The 20,931-nt window shown below is 41.3% G+C and overlaps 1 protein-coding gene across 1 annotated transcript; it reads left to right on the forward strand.

The window, feature by feature from the left end:
- The first annotated feature begins 1,140 nt into the window (after positions 1 to 1,140).
- LOC147320452 (forkhead box protein O1-A-like) lies at positions 1,141 to 19,934 on the forward strand. Its single transcript, XM_086308457.1, has 4 exons — positions 1,141 to 1,950; positions 14,100 to 14,291; positions 14,406 to 15,575; positions 15,702 to 19,934. The coding sequence occupies exons 1-3, from the start codon at positions 1,351 to 1,353 to the stop codon at positions 15,561 to 15,563; spliced, it is 1,950 nt and encodes a 649-aa protein (XP_086164583.1). The 5' UTR covers positions 1,141 to 1,350; the 3' UTR covers positions 15,564 to 15,575; positions 15,702 to 19,934.
- The last annotated feature ends 997 nt before the right edge of the window (positions 19,935 to 20,931 follow it).

A 20,931-nucleotide genomic window follows, 5' to 3' on the forward strand; every position in this document is an offset into this window, starting at 1 on the left:
ACAGGTCATACAAACACCTTGCAGTCATGAGTGATTGTGTTTTCCCAGACCGGTTGCAAGAACTATAACCTGTGAGCGGTATTGAGGATCTGAGATCAAGTTTACAGTAGAAAACACAATCAGACCGTGAACCCTGTACCCCTTCTCAGAGGAAGTGCTTTTAAAGTTAAACAACCTGTTTAACAACGTGCCACACGGATCCTTTCTGGTCTAAAAACACCCTGCTCGATCTATTGTCTGAGAAAGTGGAAACTGACAGGTTGATGTTTCAAAGTGCCCCACTTCCACATTTTGTTCACTTTTCCTTAAACAGAGTGATTGGCATGATAAGATGTTGGCAACACTTCCTGGTTTCTGTTTGTCTGGGCCATACAGTGCAGTAGGGGGGAGAGACACTCATGTAGAGTTGTTAAGGCTTGGCCACTAGATGGCGCTACTGAACGTTGTGGTTGTGCATTACATTAGGATTCCCCACAGTTTTAAAGATGGCATCCAGATACTTCAACTAAAAAAGTTTAGGAGTACATTAACATTTTTTGCTATATTTGTATGGAAGTAATAAAAAAAACCTGTACAAATGGCCCTAATATATTTCTTTTTTTAAGCTTAGGGCAGTGTTTTGAATCAGCTGAGCCCCCCCTCAGAACGTTTTGAAACTAAAAACATGCCCTCTCAGCTTGTATGGTGCATTCAAGTCCCGCCAAAATGTGTTTGAATGACAAGCGAACTGAAAGAGATAGCTGACTAACCAACCCTTTCACTACATATTTTTAAAACTGGTATTGAGTAACGACAACTTTTTATTTTTGTCGAGATGACTGTCACTCATAGCACCAAGCACAGAAAATCGTGGAATAAGATTTTAAACTCAAGTGCACCAACAAATACATAGATACGATGCTATGAGAAAGTGTGCCCAAACTATTAACTGTAGCATCAAATAGGCAGTTAAATCACCCTTGATGTGGATTTGCAAATTTGAGGGTCCATTTGGCGTGATTTGTCAACAGGACAGCACTTGAACGCACCTTCAAGTTGCAAAGCTCGAAGGATGGAGCCTGTGAGTAAGCCGTGAAGGCAGCACCGGAGTGTGGTACTGTCTACCACTTGTTAGAGCGGCAGACTTGAGAGTTGCTGCTAACTGACACAGTATGGTGTGAACTTCAGTTTTAGATATCTCTTTATTTTACATTACAAACGACTCTTTCTCTTTTAGGGTTTGTTTTCGGTCTTGATGACTCATTATTAGCCTCTCGATGTTTATGTCACCGTTTTATATTTTTTACTAACAATTTGGCGAATTCTTTTTAAGTGAACATCTATGTGACAGAGGATCGGTGTTACCCTGACATGGCTGAGTTACTGCCACAACAGCCGCAGCCGGGCGATATAGACCCGGACTTCGAGCCTCTCTCTCGCCCGCGGTCCTGCACCTGGCCGCTGCCCCGGCCGGAGCTCATCGACCCGGCCAGCTCCAACACATCCTCCCCAGCACCGTCTGTGCAGCAGGAGCCAGCAGCAAACGCCGAGTTCATCAGAAACCTCGACCTGGTGGAGGAGGACTATAAAGAATACTCAGAGCAGAAGCCGCTTTGCAATGCTTTTCAGTGCCGGGATAGCAACTGTGTGCATCATTACCCCCACCAACATCATCATCAACACCATCATCATCAGCTCCAACAGCAGCACCAGGTCCCGGGTCCACAGCTGTCGTCCCAGCAACAGGTGCCAAATCCTGGGGTCCCACCTTTGGGTGGACCCGGGCAAAGGAAGAGCAGCTCGTCCCGGCGAAACGCCTGGGGGAACATGTCCTACGCAGACCTGATCACCAAAGCCATAGACAGCTCACCTGAGAAGCGGCTGACCCTTTCTCAGATTTACGACTGGATGGTTAAGAGCGTGCCTTACTTCAAAGACAAAGGAGACAGCACCAGCTCCGCGGGCTGGAAGGTGAGTGTGTGCGTGCACGTGAACATTCGCTGTCAGTAGGATGTGTGCGCGTGAGCTGAGATGCATATATGCGCTGTAACCATCTTTACCACCACAGCACAGCAAGCAGCACCAATGAAAAAAGAGCCGCCAGCAGCAAAGCTGGACAAAATCATGATACCAAGAAAAGTTAGGGAGTGACATTTGAACGTGCTAGACTTTATATGCAGACAGTGGAAACTTGCACAAAACATATCAAGGCCACATCCTCATTAGCGTCTTATTGCACCGATTGCCACTGTAAGGCGTTTTGCACAATCTGCTGAGCAGGAAATGCAAAGGTTTGATGTGCAATTAATTGCCTTTGTAGTTAAAAAAAAAAAAAACCCAGCCCTGTTTCACTCGCATTTAGAGACGTCGTGGCAGGATATTTACACCTTAAATTCTTAAACCTGTGATTTTATTTTATCTAGAAAACTTGGTTTGCTTCAGGAAAGTGACAGTATTCACTTTCACTGTGTGCACATAGTGCAACGCATTTGGTTTAGTATATTCACTCAGCACTCACATTTGTGCTATGCAAAGCAACCCATCACATTTTTTAAATATGATTATAACTTTTAATTCAGGATTTATTAGCAGTTAAGTAATAACAGGAGTAACCCATTCCTTTTCTCTTTTAACACCATGGTGGGATTTCAAACCTGTCCGATGGTGGTTAGCTTTTAGAGGGGCTGCTGACTTCTGGCTTCTGAGTAACCTTTGAAGTTTTGGAGTGGTTTCCTCTGTCAGTGGTAGCACATGCCTCTCTGCTTTGTCACTGAGGACACATGCAGCTCTAAAGCAGCAGAGGACAAACCAGCTGGTCTGACTGTAAACATCCCATAGATGCCACCAAGACTGCTTTTCTCTATAAAAAGCAGAAACAAACTTCAGGTTTGTTTGAGAAAAACACCTGACTGAGCGATGTGAAATTGGGTTTTGACTGAGGATAAAGATGTGTAGGTATGCTCTGTGGATTCCCCCACCCCCACCCGCAAACACACCTATGTGGGAGCCAACCTGTATTATCACAAAACACATTGACTTGCGCAGCATTTCCACAGTCATGGAAACCCTGCTACCTCCCTGAAAACTGCAATTTGAATGTGCAGACCTGGAAATATTAAGTACAGGGGACGAGCTGTGAAAACATTTGCCTAATGCCTGCACAAACATGCTGATCCGGCCAGTGAGGATGTCACTCCACTCGTGATGGACAGAAGCCCGCAGACAAAGCCAAAGGTGGACCAACAGAAGACGCCAATTAAAGCCCGCACATGCCCAACAAAACGTACTCTGCTTGAGTTTTCAGTGTGGCAGCCTTTTCTGTAACCCCCTGCATTCTCTTGAGAGGTGATTTGAAAGTTGTCAGGAAATGCCTTTGGGAAACCTCAGTCATATATAGCTCCCATTGTTTTAACCCCCCACCACCACCCTACTTGAAAAGCTTTGTCACAGATTATTATATATACAGACTTTGTTAAACCTACTTCTTTTAAAAATCTGCACACTCTTGAATGTACAGGCACTGACGAATCGGCCTGTTTTTGTTTGAAATAACTGGAAGCTACATAAACAGCTCAATCAGTGCTGGGGAGTGTTTTTGAGGGGAAGGGACTGGCAGAAGGGGATGCTGGGAACTACGTCAAACATCCTCCATTCCTGAGTTGTGTGCTCATATCTTTGTGTCCCTGTCTTCTAGAGTTTCCTTAGCGGATGCTACGGCCTGGAGAAAGGGATCGCTGCTCTTCATCCTATCTCTTTCTTCTGCTCTCTCTCTCTCTCTTTGGGTTTCTGCTCACAGGGTTTGTGCTTGTTCAATAGGACCTTGAGATTTCTTTTACTAAAGGCCTTTGCTTTTTTTGTTTGGGGGGGGGTCTTTAAGACACAAATTCGGGAGATAAATAATTGTATTGGTGCACTTTGGCTTTATGAAGAATGTCTTTCCCTTCCTTAGTCATAGAGATAAAGAGAAAGAACAAAGAGAAAGGTTCTGTTACCCTTCAGCGAGGCAGCGAACGCTTCTCAGTTCTCTATCAAGAGCAAAAGCTCATGATCATTCACATATTTTACGTATAATCAACACATCTTTGCTTCAGCCTCGCCATTCCTGAATGCTGGCATGCCCACCAGGCCTTGGAACTGCCGGCTTATAGTTATTTTTACACTTTCCTGTTAAAAAAACACGGCGGTTCCCCCACAATGAACTATGATGCATTTCCTGCCCGGTGGATGGAAAACAGTGCCATGTGTTAACATCCCCACCCTGCAAAACATGAGGGTCAGGGCAGGGGGGAAAAAAGAGGATGAATCAATAAGAGATCATATACACAGCATTTGTGTGAATCCAAGTCTATGCAAAATCACTTTTATATCATTTCAACATTTGTGCCACTTAAAAACGTAATTGCTGGTCTACTTGTTATGATTGTGCTTTTTGACATTTTTATTAACAAAGCAGTTTCGTCTCTTGCTGTAGTGATGCACAAAGATAAGCCAGGGATCTAATAGTGGGTGGAGGGCATTGCGCTTGATTGTAGCAGTACACCTAAAAAAGTATAGATAGGTGGAGCGCAGGGAAAGGCACTGCCTCAGCAGCTTTCTGTCTACTGTATGTCATGGAGATTCTTTTGGTTTCCCCTCTAAATATTGTGTGGCAGCTCAGTGATCATGATGCCTTTGGGACAACAGAGGGCCCCTCCGTTAACTCGGGGAGGACTGGTTTCCCCTGGGATACTGGTGGGTCTGTGAGTAGCAGTGAACAGCTTGCAACGTACTTTTAGCGTTTTACTGGCAGTGCCACTGTTTTTCTCAATGAACTGTGACATTAGATAATGGAACAGGAAGTGACGCTCTTGAGTTTAACTGCCGCTGAAGTTCCGAGGTGTCACCCAAAAACATGTTGATTACAAAAAAGCGTTTCCCCCCCTCCGTTTTTTGAAGTTTTTGAAAACATTGCCCTGCAAATGAAAGAATATTTCGTTGGGTTGCTTTGGTGATAGCCTGCAGAGTTGAGTCTAGTGACTGTCTCCTGTGAAGAGGTTTATCGCACTATGTTATCTAGCGCGGGGGTCAAAAGGTCACCAAGCCTACAGATCTGCAATGTGTTGATTTGCCTGTCTCACGCCTGATGTATGCATATGACCATTCTGGAAACCAGTGACAAACAAGACTGAAGGTTTCAGGATGAGCCAAATGGCACAGTGGTAAAGGTCATCGTCCCTCAACTTACAGCCGATAAGAGCCAATAGCGGGACTGGAGTGATGGCAAAACCCAAACCAAAGTTCTTGGCAGGTTTTGCGGTGACCCATACACTTGCTTGAGTGCTATAACAAGATTTGTTCGATTTGTTTCCCAGTTTGAGTAGTGAATCTCCTTTTTCCAGCTTCTGTGACTAGAACTGTCCTGAATGAAAAGCTAGAGCCACGTTAATTTAAGACATTTTTTTAGACATTATAAATTTAAATCTCTTCCCCACTGGCTTCAGTTTTTAACCAAGTTTGTAATATTCTCCATTAGTGGATCACATAGTAAGGCCACAAAAATGTCTGTGTAGTAAAACCTTTTTACATTTATTGTAGAGATTAAAACAAAAAGAAATGGAAATTTTCATCCAGAACAAACACTGGTTGGTTTTGTCCACGACAGAATCTACTGGATGGGTTGCTATGAGAGATTTGACTCTGTGAGTGATAACAGGAGGTTTACATTTGTGGTTTTGAATGAAATGTTTATTGAACTATTGGATGGAAATGCTGTGGTCAGCGGGCATTCACAGTTCTGCAGTTAAGAAAAAACATCCCTGATGGCCCCAAATATTATTTCTTCATATACAAACATTAAAGATTAAAATGTTGCTAAACACTGAGATATGAAACCTGGAACTGCAAACAACATCCTTTGTAAGTGAAACTGAGTAGAAACTTTCACCTGCTGCTTAAAACAACCCAATACTGCTTTCATAGGAATCAGGAGGAAAAGTAGCAGCCAGGTTCTGATAATCAGTGAATTTGACTAACTGAGCATCAGCAACTGTGAGCACTTCTGTAAAAGCAGTTGCTCTGACAGTTTGCTATTTGCATTCAGGTGTTTATAGCATGTCAGGAGTGGACGTCCCAGCAAATTCACACCAAGATCAGACTGTGCAATGCTCAGAGAAATTGCTCAAAACCCAGAGCTACATCTCAGACTCTACAGGCCTCAGTTAGAATGTTAAATGTTAAAACTCTCGACAGAAAAAGCCTCTTCTCTGTAAAATGAAAATAGCAACATACCTTAGTTTTGCAAAGTTGCATCTGATTAAACCACAAGACTTTTGGAATAAAGTCCTTAGGACAGAGGAGACCAAAGTGGACATGTTTGGCCATAATGCAGTACCACATGTGGCAAAAACCAAACACAGCATACCAGCACAAACACCTCATACGAACTGTCAAGCATGGTGGTGGAGGGGTGATGATTTGGACTAGTTTTGCAGCCACGGTGCCTAGGCACATTGTAGTCATGAAGTTGACCACAAAGTTCTCTGTATACCAAGTATTCTGAGGTCAAACGTGAGGGTGTCTGTCTGACAGTGGGTTCTGAAACAGTACTATGATCCCAAGCACAGCGGCAAATCTACAATAGAGTGACTAAAGAAAAAAAGGTAAGAATCAAGATGTTGTAATGTCCCAGTTAAAGTCCAGACCTCAACCTGACTAACATTCTGTGGTGAGATATTAATAGTGCTGTGCATAAACAAATGACCGCAAACCTGAAAGAACTGAAGCAACACTGTAAAGAAGAGTGAGCCAGAAATTCTCCACAGTGAGGTGAGAAGACTGACAAAGTCATACAGAAATTTTTACTTCCAGTTATTGCTGCCAGAGCTGGTTCCACAATCTACTAATGTTTGTGGGGTGTACTTAGTTTTACTTTCTTTTTCACATGACTCTATGTGGGCTGCACGAAAACAAACACAATCACAACAAGGAGCATTCACTGCATTAGATGCTAATGGATCATCTAATTTATTAATCAACCTTTGTTTCATTGTTGCCTTGTGAACTTTGTTAAAGACACTGACCTGAAAACTGGTAGCAACTATTAAAAGAAGCAAGAGAGAGAAAAAAAGAGTAACTGCCAGCTATTTGTCTCGGGATCACAAGGTTAAAAAGGGATGTCTGCCTCAAACTTAAGAGGCCCACTAAAAGCTTCAAGTAACCCCATGAAGAAAAGGAGGCTTGAGGCAGGGGCTTTCAAAGAGGAACGGCCATAGCTTGGGTGATCGTGGCTCAAGAGTTGGGAGTTCGCCTTGTAATCGGAAGGTTGCCGGTTCGAGCCCCGGCTTGGACAGTCTCGGTCGTTGTGTCCTTGGGCAAGACACTTCACCCGTTGCCTACTGGTGGTGGTCAGAGGGCCCGGTGGCGCCAGTGTCCGGCAGCCTCGCCTCTGTCAGTGCGCCCCAGGGTGGCTGTGGCTACAATGTAGCTTACCATCACCAGTGTGTGAATGTGTGTGTGAATGGGTGGATGACTGGATATGTAAAGCGCTTTGGGGTCCTTAGGGACTAGTAAAGCGCTATATAAATACAGGCCATTTACCATTTACCATAGCTTAAGGGAAGGAGGGGAGCAATCAGCTGACTGGTTTGCTGGGGGCTGAGGCCTGTGTACTGTCTGCTGTCTACATGTGTGAGCCGCTGGAATCTGTGGCATGTGGATCTTTGCATTGTCCTCCAGCTTGTGCAGGATAATAATCAGCTCCAAATATATTATGTTCACAAAATGTACTTGGCCTCTAATCCATTATGCAAAATACAAAAGACGGGGTCAGAGGATGACAGAAATACATTTTTTTAAAAAGGTGACCTTTTCACCCGATGAAGTGTGCAAAGAATGCGGTTCATTCACAATAATTGGCTGAGATAGTCTTGTTATTTCTGAATATTCAAATATGATTGAAGTGCAGTGTTTGTGCTTAAATTATTGAATTGCAGATCTCTCCATTCGTCTTCATGATGCCATTGCAGAAACAGGTCACTTCCTTTGATGCTCACTGTTAATTAAGTAGTCTGCATACTGTATGTGGAGCTGTAAAGAGTTGCACTCTCTGCACCAGGCTCGCATGCTCTTCTTCTTCTGCAGGCTTTCTCACCTTTTTGCCGCCTTGTTAAAGCAAACCCAGGCCCTATGCTCACAGCTTTGTGCATCATAGGTCATAAGAGAAAGGGGGAGGGGTGCACAGGAAGGCAGCACAGGAAGACCGTAATCTCTGCAAGTGCTCGTTTTTCCTATTCTCTTATTTCTACCAGATAACTGCTTTGTAGTGGTAGTTACATGTTAGCAGAAAATCACTCCGATTTAGTCAAGTCTGGATTTTAATGTAAATTAAAGAAGCAGGGTGTTGGCCATGCTCATGAAGTCAAGCAGTATCAAATACATTTTCCAGTAACTTAACCTTTTAGCCTGTATTACCTAAAATCCTGCTTTGAAATTAAGTTTGACAGCAGTAAAATGGCTTTGCTGAGCTCTTTGTAGTCACTGGCAGCTACATAGATTAGCACACTTCCTAATTTCCCTGCTAATGTGATCTTGATTAATAGACAATTGTTCTTCCAGTTTCCTCATTCTCTACAACTTTGTTTGAAAACCTTTTGGCAGACACAGCACAAGCACTTTGTTTGAGTGCAGCGGAATCTATCACTGAGGTCAGTAAAATGTTGAAATGTATGCCTTAAAAAGACAAAAACACGAGGTACACCTTATGCTGATCCCCTCCCTTTTGCCTTCAAGCTTTTTATAGAATAGATTTAACAAGCTGTTGAAAACATTTCTTTAGAGATTTTGGTTCATATTGACATGTCAGCATCACACAATTGCTGCACATCCATAATGCGACACTCCCATCTTACCACAATTCAAAGGTGCTCCAGTGGATTGCTGTCTTGTGACTGTGTAGGTTATCTGAGAACAGCTGAGCTTCTGCTGGTATAACCAGTGTTGGTCAAGTTACTTGAAAAAAGTAATCAGTAACTAATTAATTCAATTCAATTCAATTTTATTTATATAGCGCCAAATCACAACATAAGTCGCCTCAAGGCGCTTCATAGATACAGAGAAAAAAAACCCAACAATCATATGACCCCCTATGAGCAGCACTTTGGCAACAGTGGGAAGGAAAAACTCCCTTTTAACAGGAAGAAACCTCCGGCAGAACCAGGCTCAGGGAGGGGCGGCCATCTGCTGCGACCGGTTGGGGTGAGAGAAGGAAGACAGGATAAAAGACATGCTGTGGAAGAGAGACAGAGGTTAATAACAGATATGATTCAATGCAGAGAGGTCTATTAATACATAGTGAGTGAGAAAGGTGACTGGAAAGGAAAAACTCAATGCATCATGGGAATCCCCGGCAGCCTATGTCTATTGCAGCATAACTAAGGGAGGATTCAGGGTCACCTGGTCCAGCCCTAACTATATGCTTTAGCAAAAAGGAAAGTTTTAAGCCTAATCTTAAAAGTAGAGATAGTGTCTGTCTCCCGAATCCAAACTGGAAGCTGGTTCCACAGAAGAGGGGCCTGAAAACTGAAGGCTCTGCCTCCCATTCTACTTTTAAATACTCTAGGAACAACAAGTAGGCCTGCAGTGTGAGAGCGAAGTGCTCTAATAGGGTGATATGGTACTACAAGGTCCTTAAGATAAGATGGGGCCTGATTATTTAAGACCTTGTATGTGAGGAGCAGGATTTTGAATTCAATTCTGGATTTAACAGGAAGCCAATGAAGGGAAGCCAAAACAGGAGAAATATGCTCTCTCTTTCTAGTCCTACTGATTACTTCCCCCAAAAAGTAATCCAGTTACTTTACTGATTACTTATTTTCAAAAGTAATTAATTACTTAGTTACGTGTTTTTTAAAAACACGATTTACAACCTGAATAGGTGATAAAGCGATAGATCTTTCAGCCCAATTCTACTTTTTCTACATAATCCATCATACAAAATTTTAAAAGTTTTAATGTTGTTTATCTTAAATTCTGACCAAATCATCCAAAAACTGAGACACATCAGACCAGGCAATGTTTTTTCAATCTTCTGTTGTTCAATTTTGCTCAACCTCTATAACTACTCTATAACAACTATAGCTTCAGACTCCTGTTCTTAGCTGAAAGGAGTGGTTTCTGATGTGGTCTTCTGCTGCTATAGCCTGTCTTCTTCAAGGTTCACTGTTGTCCATTTAGAGATGCTGTTCTGCATACCTTGATTGTAGCGAAAAATCATTGGAGCTACTATTCCCTTTCGATCAGATCAAAGCAAGCTGGCCTTTTTTCTGCTGCTCAGTGAATATTTTCTCTTTCTCTGACCATTCTCTGTAAACCCAAGAAATGGTTGTGTGGGAAAATCCCAGCAGAGCAGCATTTTATAAATCACTTCGACCAGCCTGTCTCGTACAAACAGCCATACAATTTTACTAAATCACTTAAATCAGCTTTCTTCCCCATGCTCAGTTTAGACTCAGCTGGTCATCTTGACCATATCGACATCACTAAATGCATTGAGTTGTGGCCATTTGATTAGCTGCTTAGTCAGTCGCATTAATGAGCAGTTGAACAGGTGTGACTAACAGCATTTATATTTGGTTGAATATATAAAAACAGTTGAATTTGTGAGCAACAAATTGCACCATTATTTACCCGGGCATTTTTGCAGCTTATCGTGGCTAGCGTTAGCGAATGTTAGCAAAGATTAGGACAGTACCTCTTGGCTCTCTTACTGGGAAATCAAGCAATCCAATGAGAAGGACTGAATAACTGTCAGCGATGAGCAAAAAACTGCACTATTTTCCATTTATAGGTTTTGCTGCTAACTGTGTAAAAGATAATGAAAAAATATAGCAGTGGCACAAATACAAACACAAATGCTTATCTACAGGGTTGCAATATCTAAAGGTTGAAAACCTAAGCTAACATTTAGCATCAAAAGTCACAGTACACTTTAACTTTTAAAGCCTTCAAAGAAAAAAATTATATTTATATTTTCTCACGTTCTCCTGCCTGGGAAATTTACTGATGGGAAGACAAGGTCATTCTCCCTTCCCCCCTCCCCATCACTAACTACATGTAAGCTTTCATCATTGAGATAAAAACCAAGTTACTGATTTGAGAAGCAGCTGGTCTCCAGCAGTCAGCCTCCTGGGAGATCCTCTGTCCTGTCTGTGGTTGTAGCTGGCGCTGTATGTAAAATGCATAGACCAATTGCAACTGAGGCCACTTTCACTGAGGCCGCACCTGTTCTTGCAACCGAGCCCTGTTTGTTTACTTACCCTGCGACCGTTACTGCAAGCCTCATGCTTCACTACACAAGAAACAGCAGCTGCGTCAATTAGATTGTTTTGAAGTCCAGTAGGAGGAGTCATTTCATGCTGCATTATGGATGATGGTGATGGATGACTCTCCTTACTCCAGCTCAGGTGTTCTACCGGGTATCTCACCTGAGTTGTGGCAGGTGCTGTTTTCTCCTTTCATGTGGGAAGCCTAATGACCCATTTCTGAGGACGAACTGAAAGTAGATTTTGTCCCAACTCAGTCTTTCCTGATTTCAGGATTTCTTGCATAAGCTGTCTAATGTCTCTTCCGTGCTGCACCGGTTTGTTTCAGGGGCAGCACTACTAAATGTCCTCAAGTGTAGAGCAGAAAATGTTGCAGATTTCTTTGTAATACTCTTCTGCAGACTTGTGTGGCATCACTTCTCTAAGAGGATCTTTGCTCTTAAACATTTATGTCACTTAAGTTTCTCTTTAATCTGGACCTCGTCACTACCCTGGTTGCCAAAGCAGGTCAGCGGAGGAAAAAATAGATTTCTCATGAAATGTTTTGCAACCACAAAAGCACACATTTTACTACTACAAAATATGCCGTAACACAACAGAAAAAAAAAAGACTGGACCTTAGGCGGCTCTTTCAAAGAAATAATGATTGAGTGGGGCACCTCCTGAACTAAAAAGGAAGGGGAATTTTTGTTGTCTTTGAGTTGAGTTGAGGTTTGTCAAAGATAAGGCAGAGAAGAAAATTTCCCTTTCCACAGCACTGCCTTGCAGTGCACGATCTGTAGTAGGTGCTAATCAAAGGCTGTAGAGATTTGCATATCAACAGTGATCTCTGCCATGCGTGAGCGAGACTTCACATTTGGTTAGTGAAATAAATGTTGGTTTGCAGGCTTGAGTCTGTGCAGCACACTGCTAAGATGTCCGGTCCTGTCTTTAGTTACAGGAGATCATTTAAAAAAAGGAAAATGGGGAGAAAAGGGTCGTAAATCAAATGAGCATAAAATGCAATGATTGAATTGCATTTTGAAACCATACAACCTCAGGTCTCTTCAGTCTACATGTGCAGGATGTCCTCTGACACAGGAAGCCTCATTTAAAAGTCACTGGAGGAGAAGGGAGGAGTCTGGTTTTGGTGGTGGGGTGCAGTCCAAAGAAGCTGTTTTGGTGAGTCTCACGAAGCGGGTCTTACCCAGCGTGTCACATCTGATGATTCTCCTCCTCGCTCTTCCTTTGCCATCCAACCTGTTTGCATGTCCCCGTCAGCTCGTATGAGCAGCTCGTGTTTAGCACACAGTGAACTCATTGACCCCGGCTCTGCCGGCAATAACATCCTACAGTGTCGCCCTCCCCAACTTAGCTTCAAACTCTGTGACCTCCTCTTAGTTTCTGTTTAACAAAACAAAACAAAATCTAACTTGTGTACCGCTCTCTGTTTTCACTCTGTCAGTTTACAGTTTGAGGTTGAACTCATCTTTCAGCACCTTCTTATGACGACGGCACAAAAAATAATACTTGAAAAGCGTCAAAGTTGTTCCAATTTTGCAGTTTTTTCTGGTTTTATTCCTTGAATCTACTTTGATAATTTCCACTTTGAAATAATACTTTCACTGAGAGTAGTTTTATAGATTAGAAGTCATATTCCTGCCAGAAGCTTAACTTTAACCCCAAAATGTCAGAGACACACTGAGACAATCCATCTATTGTTTTGGATGAGAACATCTTTATCTCAGTGCTTTGTATATCCCTGCTGAATCCTGCGGTTGGGAACATCTGGGTTTACTAACTGCAGGGAGCTGCTTTCTTATTCACATGGGTGTTTAGGGGGAAATTCCATACTTGCACGTATTGTGTTACACTTTAGTCTTTCATTGTCCCCCCCATCAAGCTCAGCAAGTTGCATATTAGTGTCACAGAAAGACCAGTCTGTACAGTGTGTCTGTGCCATGTCTAACTGTCTTCATGACCTCCCGACCGACACTGGTTTTCTTCCTGAGAGCATTACCACAGGAGGAGTCTACTGCATCCTTTTTGGGATACATAACATGGCATTAAAAATCTACTGAATAAGGCTTTAGGTGTGTGCATATTTGGACGAGGACAAATTTGACCACATACAAAAAAAGAGAGCAGCTCAGTGATCTCAATGAGCTCTTTCAGAGGTGTAATTTTCGATGATGGGCACAGGCAAGATTAAGCAGTGATGGTTTTTTTTCTGTAATGTGTCTTCCAAATTACCCTGTTTTTTGTTGTTGTTTTTCTCCTTGTTTTTTCACTGTTGTTTTTCACTTTGGATCCAAAGCGAACGGTGTTGTTGTTGCTGCTGCTGGGCTGCGCTGATTAAAGTCAGTGGAAATCACAGGAAACATGATTATAGTCCGCAGTGAGGAAAGATGGACACCCTAGTAAGCTCTCTCGTGGGCCTTCAAAACAATACAAGCAGTTAAAGCATGAGAAAAACTGATGAATACAACGTAAAAGTCAGAATGTATTCAGAAAACAGGAAAAATGTAAGGAAAAAAAAAAAAAGCAGACCGAGTGAAGAAACTAACGAGAAATGTTTCTTTGGTCAAATTTTGCACTATTATACTATAGTGTAATATGAATTGTCATCTATCTTTGTCACACTTGTGTCCAACATTTATCACCGCTTCCCTCTTTCATTGAATAGGTCCTGTATTTCTGGAGAAAAGAGTCTCTTAAGTTATGTTGCTGACGATACTTTATTTTGTTCAGTATCATATTCAGTGACAGGCACTGATTTATTAAACTGACCATGATATTTGTGTGAGGGAAAACTTACAAATGAATCACTTTTCTCCCATTCAGAACTCCATCAGACACAACCTGTCCCTGCACAGTCGCTTTGTGCGCATACAGAACGAGGGAACAGGAAAAAGCTCCTGGTGGATGCTGAACCCAGAGGGAGGAAAGAATGGAAAGTCACCTCGACGCAGAGCTACCTCCATGGACAACAGCAATAAGTTTGTCAAGAGTAGAGGAAGAGCCGCAAAGAAAAAGGTCTCTGCTCCTGAACTGAACCTTCATAGATATTTCAGCCAAATGTTTGTTTTTTTAAATTCTGTTGAATCTAGATTACATGTACTCAGTGTTCTTGTGTTCTACTATCTCTAGATGGCTCTACAGGAAGGGCTTGAAGGAGGAGCAGGCAGCCCCAGTTCCCAGTACTCTACCTGGCTTGGAAGTCCAAACTCCCACAGCAACGAAGATTTTGACAACTGGAAAACCTTTAGGACGCGTACCAGCTCTGATGCCAGTACTCTGAGTGGTCGCCGTTCACCTTTCCCTTCTGAACAGGATGATGTGGGCGAGTCCGATGGCCACATAATGTATCCTGGAGTTGCTGGTGCTAAGATAACCTCTACCCTGCCCAGCCTGTCTGAGGTGTCTGGATCCATGGGCCAGCATCGCTCAGAAAAGGTCATGGATCTGCTGGATAACCTTAACTTGCTGTCTCCTAAACCCTCCCAGCTCAGCTCTGACTCCTCACACTCCCCGCGCTCCTCAAACGCCGGCATGCTTCAGAGTAGCCCCTATAACTCCACTGGACTGACCCCACACCAGCAGCAAGACTACCAGAAGTGCTTGTATAGTCAGGTGAGAATGCACTCCCTGTCCCCTGCTCCTATGCAGACACTTCCAGAGACTAAGCCCAGCTTTGGGGCTTACGAGAACCAGTATATCTTCCCTTCTGGGCTGCTGACAGGAGAACCAGACACCAGAAGGGACATGATGCACTCTGAAGTTGGGAGGGCAAGTTGTCCAATACCTACTTATAGCAGCCAAAGCCATGTGGGTGGTCATAATGGAGTAAAAATGATGAATCCCTCTCAGAGTCACCCACTTCCTCGTGTAAATCCACATACTCTGCATAGCCAGGGTCCAGCTGCCTCACAAGACTTGAATAGCTGTAACATGATACGCCTGACTAGCCATTCAGGGCCCTCTCTTCGAATGGCTGGTCCAAGGACGTGCATGCAGCTCCCCCTCGGACTCCCTCCACACACTAATGATGCCTCAGTGACCTACGGCAGCAGCAACAGCTACAGAGAACTCAACTCTGTACACCCACACAGTCATCATCATCAAGAGCACCTACCCAGTGATCTGGACAGTGTGCCTACTGAAAGGTTTGAATGTGACTTGGAGTCCGTCCTCCATGACACACTCATGGATGGTGGGGGGCTGGACTTTAATTTTGATCCAGCAGCTGGGCCTCATGGGTTTTCCCAGAGGGTGAAGACGACCACACACAACTGGGTGTCAGGGTAGCATCGCAGAGAGGTGAGACTGATCATTAGTCTGCCCTTAATTTCTTATACATATTACATTTTATTACAGATAACAAACATAAACACCCTCAGAGTGTTTGTCATCCCTGAACATTTTCCATTTCATTCACCCCCGCAGGTTTTTCTCCACATCACTCTACTGCTCACCTTCATTCAGAGAGTGGAATCCAAAGAAGCTTTCACCATCATTATCCACAGATCAGAAGAGGTTTATCAGTCATGTCCTGACGCAGAAATAAGACGCAACCATCACTGCAGTGAATATAAAACAGAGAGACAAGCCTGCATAAGTGAACTACTTGTGAACTTGCTCTCAGCTACCTATCAAAAACTGTATGTATGTTCAAAAGTATGTATGTTATAATACATAAGAAGGAACCAGCGTAACACGAATTTGTCTTTGTGCTACAATCACACACGGGGAAACAATGACTGCAGAATGCAGAATGACCAAGATTACTGCAACTGTGTACAACGAATGCGTGAATAAGTTCAAGTTTGAATTTGTTGCTTCAGAGACAGGCACCAGGTCTGCAACCACTTGCAGCCAATAGCCGTAAATGGCAATAAGATGGAGTCAGTTTGCTATCAGGTTGGAGGAGGTCAAGCTGGCAATTACATGCAATTTGTCTGCGAGAATATGGTAATTAACTGTGATAAATCTGTTGCTGTCTACATTAAACAGATTTTTACACAAACTACTTACATTCAGAGTCAAGCCAGAAGCTCGTAGATTTGAAACAGAAATTGTGATGTAGCTGCTGCAATTTAATTGCGAAATGACATAGGTGCTTGTCAACCTTGCTGTTATATAGGAACATAACAAGACTAGAACCAGTTGGGTTTAGTCCTCTTTTGCAAAGAAACTGATTTGTGTCTCATCAGTGCAGACTGACTCAAACTGATTATGATATGTTGTCAGTGTGTCTGCATTTATAAATCAGATAACAATTATTTGCAAACCTTCTGCAATCCGTGAGAGTAATAGCAGTTAGAGTCCGACAATGGTTGTTTGGTGACAGATTTCCTCCCACCAGGCAAACTGCAAGCACCGAGAGGTTGAGTGCTGAACCTCTGAGCAGCCACTTAGTTACCACAAGTACTTGCAATTGGTTTTCAACAGTAAAAAAAAAATCTGTGTGATCACCAGGTAATTACCATTCCTTTCTAGTTGCAATGAGGTTGCAGTCTTATTTTTACTCTAGCATGATTAGTGTAAAAGCTGTTTAGAGGCATTTTGTTAAAAGGTACACTGGGAACACAATAATTCTATTTTCCAACACACATTACTTTGTAGATCTTGAAAGATGATTTAAAAATAGTTCTTCACTTGCTACCCTGTGGTGCAAGGAGACAGCATCATGTAGGGTAACTATGAAGGCAAGACAGACAAAGAGGCATCTTCACCAAGATGAATCTTTCCACATTGAAAATAAGTTACATTATCAAGTAGTGGCATTTGATCAATTTTTTGAAATTAGAAGAACAATTTGGAAAATTAGCACCAGATTCTTCAAAAGAGGACTTGATAGCATGTAATCAGTATAGTATATGATTATGACCCAAATTAGTAAAGTATTTCAGCTTTTAGGGATTATATTTAGAAATGTGTTTTAGGAACCAGCCATCAACAGCAAAACAATTACACTGTCAACCAGGAGAAATCATTACAGTTAACTGATAATCAATAGATAAAGTAGTGTATCGTCTGATCAGTAATACCAATTACATTATAGAGGAAAAGCTGTGTATTGGAAAAAAGTGTATATCCACAAAAATATACCTCTGCATAATCACCACATACAAGTTTATGAATCAAATGATGTTGTGATACACTTCTGTCAAAACAGTATCAGCTATGTTCTCACTATCAGATGTGATTAGACCTTGAAACATGAGCTACACCAAAATTGTTGCAGACCTACATTTTAGTAGTTGACGAATCTGCAAATTTTATTTTTTTTGATTAGTCAGCAATTATTTCAATAACTCTCAACTTCACTTCAAGTCTGCCCACCCTGTTGCCTCTACCCAAAGAAAATGAAAGTAATGACACAGAAAACATATGAATATGATAATAATCCAATTTATTTTTAACATTACTCAGTAGGACAGAATAAAAATGAAGTAAATAAAAATAAAGCAATACAAATTAAAGTGCTAGTAGTATTTAAACAAACAAACAAACAAAAACAATGCGCAAACTAAAAACGTCTCTCCGTAAGTTCAAATAAAGCTTCAAATTAAATCAAAAAGATTTTATTTTCCAGTCCAAAATAACATCTAGAAGAGGTTTACTATTCGAAATAAACGCTAATATTAATGTTAAAGAAAAAAGGGAGAGTGTTGCTACTCCAGTTTAATGTTTTTACCATCGTATTTCACTCATTAGCTAACACAACTGAAATGGTGTTTGCCTAGCAAGCATCTTCCATGAGAAATTTCCGACAGGCAAGCTAACACAAACATTAACATAAACATAAACGAGGTATCAACGCGACGCACTAACGTAACTCTCTAAAACTGACCCGTTCAGAGTTAACGTCACCGCACCAGGGTGCTGACGGACATGCTCTTGTGCTGCAGTAGTGCTGTCGTGAAAGGTTTTGCACAGTCTGCAATTAACTTTCACATTTTTTTGCATTTTCTCCCCTCTTCCCCACGCCAGCTGTTTTACTTTTCGCGCTACGTTCTTCTTCGTTAGTACTAAATGCCGTATTGGCAGCCCATATAGGCGACACTGCCCCCATAGCTTCCTATAGTGTATTGCAGTTGCAAAAACATATTTACGTGGTTCTAGAATATGACCGTCGACGAATTTTTAAAGTCGATGATATCGATTATGTCATCGTTGTAGCCCCACCTGAAACTATAAATAGGAAATTTATATACTGCATGTTTTGCTCTTTATTGTAATCTGTTAATTCTCGATTTTGAACTTTGTGAATCATATGTTTTGTATAATATCCTGTATGTATTGTATTGAGATGGCTGCAGTTTCTTAATCTAAATCTAAGAGAAGGCTCATATATAGATCTCCACCAATGCAAATGTTCTATTTTATGTTAATGTTGTTTTAAAGCAGTTTTTAACAGCATTAAAACAATTCTAGAGAATTTTAGTGTTTGGAAATACCTCTAAATACTAATGCTTCTTAAGTTTATTTGGCGTCTTGGGGGGAAAGGTTATCAGTGTAACAATCACTGCAACATATATTCAGTTTTTTTACAGGATTACATGGACACTGTAAATTCTACCATGCGTTAAACATTTCTGTAAAAACTGTACTGGATAATTTAAAGAGTGAAATGTGTTTTTCATGACTTTCTCAGATCAAAAGGATATTTTTGGGAATGTGAGGTCGATTAAAAGGCCGGTAGTAGTGAAATCCTAAAATAGCTGGAAATATGTAATGGTTGATGAAACTTAACCAACATAGGCAAGTGTTTGCTGCTTACTTCCAGGCAGCTTCATATGTCACCAAAGACACATTGTAAAAAAAAGTGCCAATTTATTGTGTTAACATCATCTCGCAAACTTCTGTTGTACATATTTTATTTAGTATTACTTTTTTTTTTTTGTATTTTGACCTCTTAATTGTTGTAGTACTGAACCCTTATACAGCATGTATGATTGTGTTAGACAAGGTTGTTTACATATCACAGTGCAAACAATATCAGTGGCTATATGAACACTCATACCTCAAAATTTTACCTCTGAAGTGTTGAAGGAACATTTCCTTCCAATTTTCTTCACTGAGTATTGTGTATTTGATTTGTCTTCATCTCAAAGTTTTGATTTTGTACATATTTTTTCATATTTCATTATTTCTGCAACAAGTTATATAAATGGGGACCTCTTTACGGATCTCTCTATATAACATCAGGATTAATTAAACCTAAGTCATTTGAAAGATTTATCATTGACAAAACTCGCTGAAAAGTATTCTATCACATTAATTTAATTATGTTGTTGATTAAGAGGTCTCTTATCATTTTTCTGTCATATCAAAATAAGTATGTCCCAGGACTAGTTTAACATAGTTTAAATAGTTTAACATTACCTTATGAAGATTTTTTGTAGAAATGTTTTGAGCCTGCTATATTTAATTAGAAAAAGGGTATTATTTCTTTTTATGTGTAACACAAATTAATGTGCACATTTCTGTGCAAATGTGTTTTTTTGAGGATAAATAAAATGCAGCATTATTTTTTCATTGATTGATTTAGTTGTTGTGTTAGTTCAAACATGTAAATAGAAATATCTTATAGAAATATAAACATATATGGATATCTTTGGTATTCATGTCCAGATATTTTTCAAAGAATGCTGTTTTTTTCTATGTAATCCATTAAATGCATACATCGCCAAAGGCAGGACTGAAATGATGTGTCTTTTTTTTTTTTTGCTTTAGTGCGTCACTTGATTCTTAAGTGTGAATGTTTGTTATTTTATACATCCAATGAGTAGATTTAATGGGGTCAACCATCCAAAGGAATGGGCAGCATGCAAAAGAGGTGAAGAAGAGAGTGCAGTGGATGGAAATGAGTGCCCAGGTGGCTTGTGACAGAATGACAGCAGCAAGAGTAAAAGACAAAAAGACAGGAGGAGGAGCTGGAGTTCACACAAGTAAAGATGCTAAGATCTTCACTGGGACGGACCAAAATGGACAGAAAAAAAATAAGTAAATCAGAGGGACAGCTCAGGTTGGGCAGTTTTGAGACAGAGTGTTGCAGAGTGTTTGTGTGACAGACCAGGATGCTAGAGACAGGGCAAGATGATGACAGTGAGAGATAGATGATCTGCTGAGGTGTCCCCTTAAAAAGAGCAGCCAAAAGAGTAAGATTTGTCATTTCATAGATGTATTAGATTATTTCACTTATTATTATTATTATCACTCCTGCCATTGTTACGCCCCTCTGCAACCTCTATTCTCTTTGCAGTGGCAGTGCAAAGAGTTGTCAATTGAGTCTTCAATTGCCAATTGACCACACATGGCATGTGGATAAAGGCATGCTTGAGGCAGGCTGTGGAGGCACACCAGTTTTGGTTTTATGATCTTCATGGTACCAACTGTTTGGCTTTTGAGGCGGGTCATAAAATAAATGGGGGCTCGTCCGGGATATTTTGGACTCTATTTTGGATATTTTTGTGGAGACTAAACATCAGAGGGTTTTTTTAGTGGGTGAGTGATGGTTAAGGTGTTTACTCTGATTGAGTTAACTCTCTTTAGTACGTTTCAGCAGGGTGGCTGTGCTGCCCCACATCTCTTGTCTGCTGCCCGCTCTCGAGTTTGCGTTTAAAGTTGCCTCGAGCCTAGCATGTCACCGAAGACAAGGTAGGTAAAC

This window comes from Aulonocara sp. 'chitande type north' Nkhata Bay, linkage group LG10 (genome assembly GCF_057382095.1).
Source record: "Aulonocara sp. 'chitande type north' Nkhata Bay isolate Kocher_YH1m ecotype deep benthic linkage group LG10, A_spYH_male_GT1.1, whole genome shotgun sequence".
Classification (NCBI taxonomy): domain Eukaryota; kingdom Metazoa; phylum Chordata; class Actinopteri; order Cichliformes; family Cichlidae; genus Aulonocara; species Aulonocara sp. 'chitande type north' Nkhata Bay.

Coding starts and splice junctions, on each gene's coding strand:
- LOC147320452 (XM_086308457.1), top strand. CDS start 1,351: ATGGCTGAGTTACTGCCACAACAGCCGCAGCCGGGCGATATAGACCCG. Junction 1,951..14,099: donor CCAGCTCCGCGGGCTGGAAG/GTGAGTGTGTGC, acceptor TCTCCCATTCAG/AACTCCATCAGACACAACCT. Junction 14,292..14,405: donor GAAGAGCCGCAAAGAAAAAG/GTCTCTGCTCCT, acceptor TACTATCTCTAG/ATGGCTCTACAGGAAGGGCT.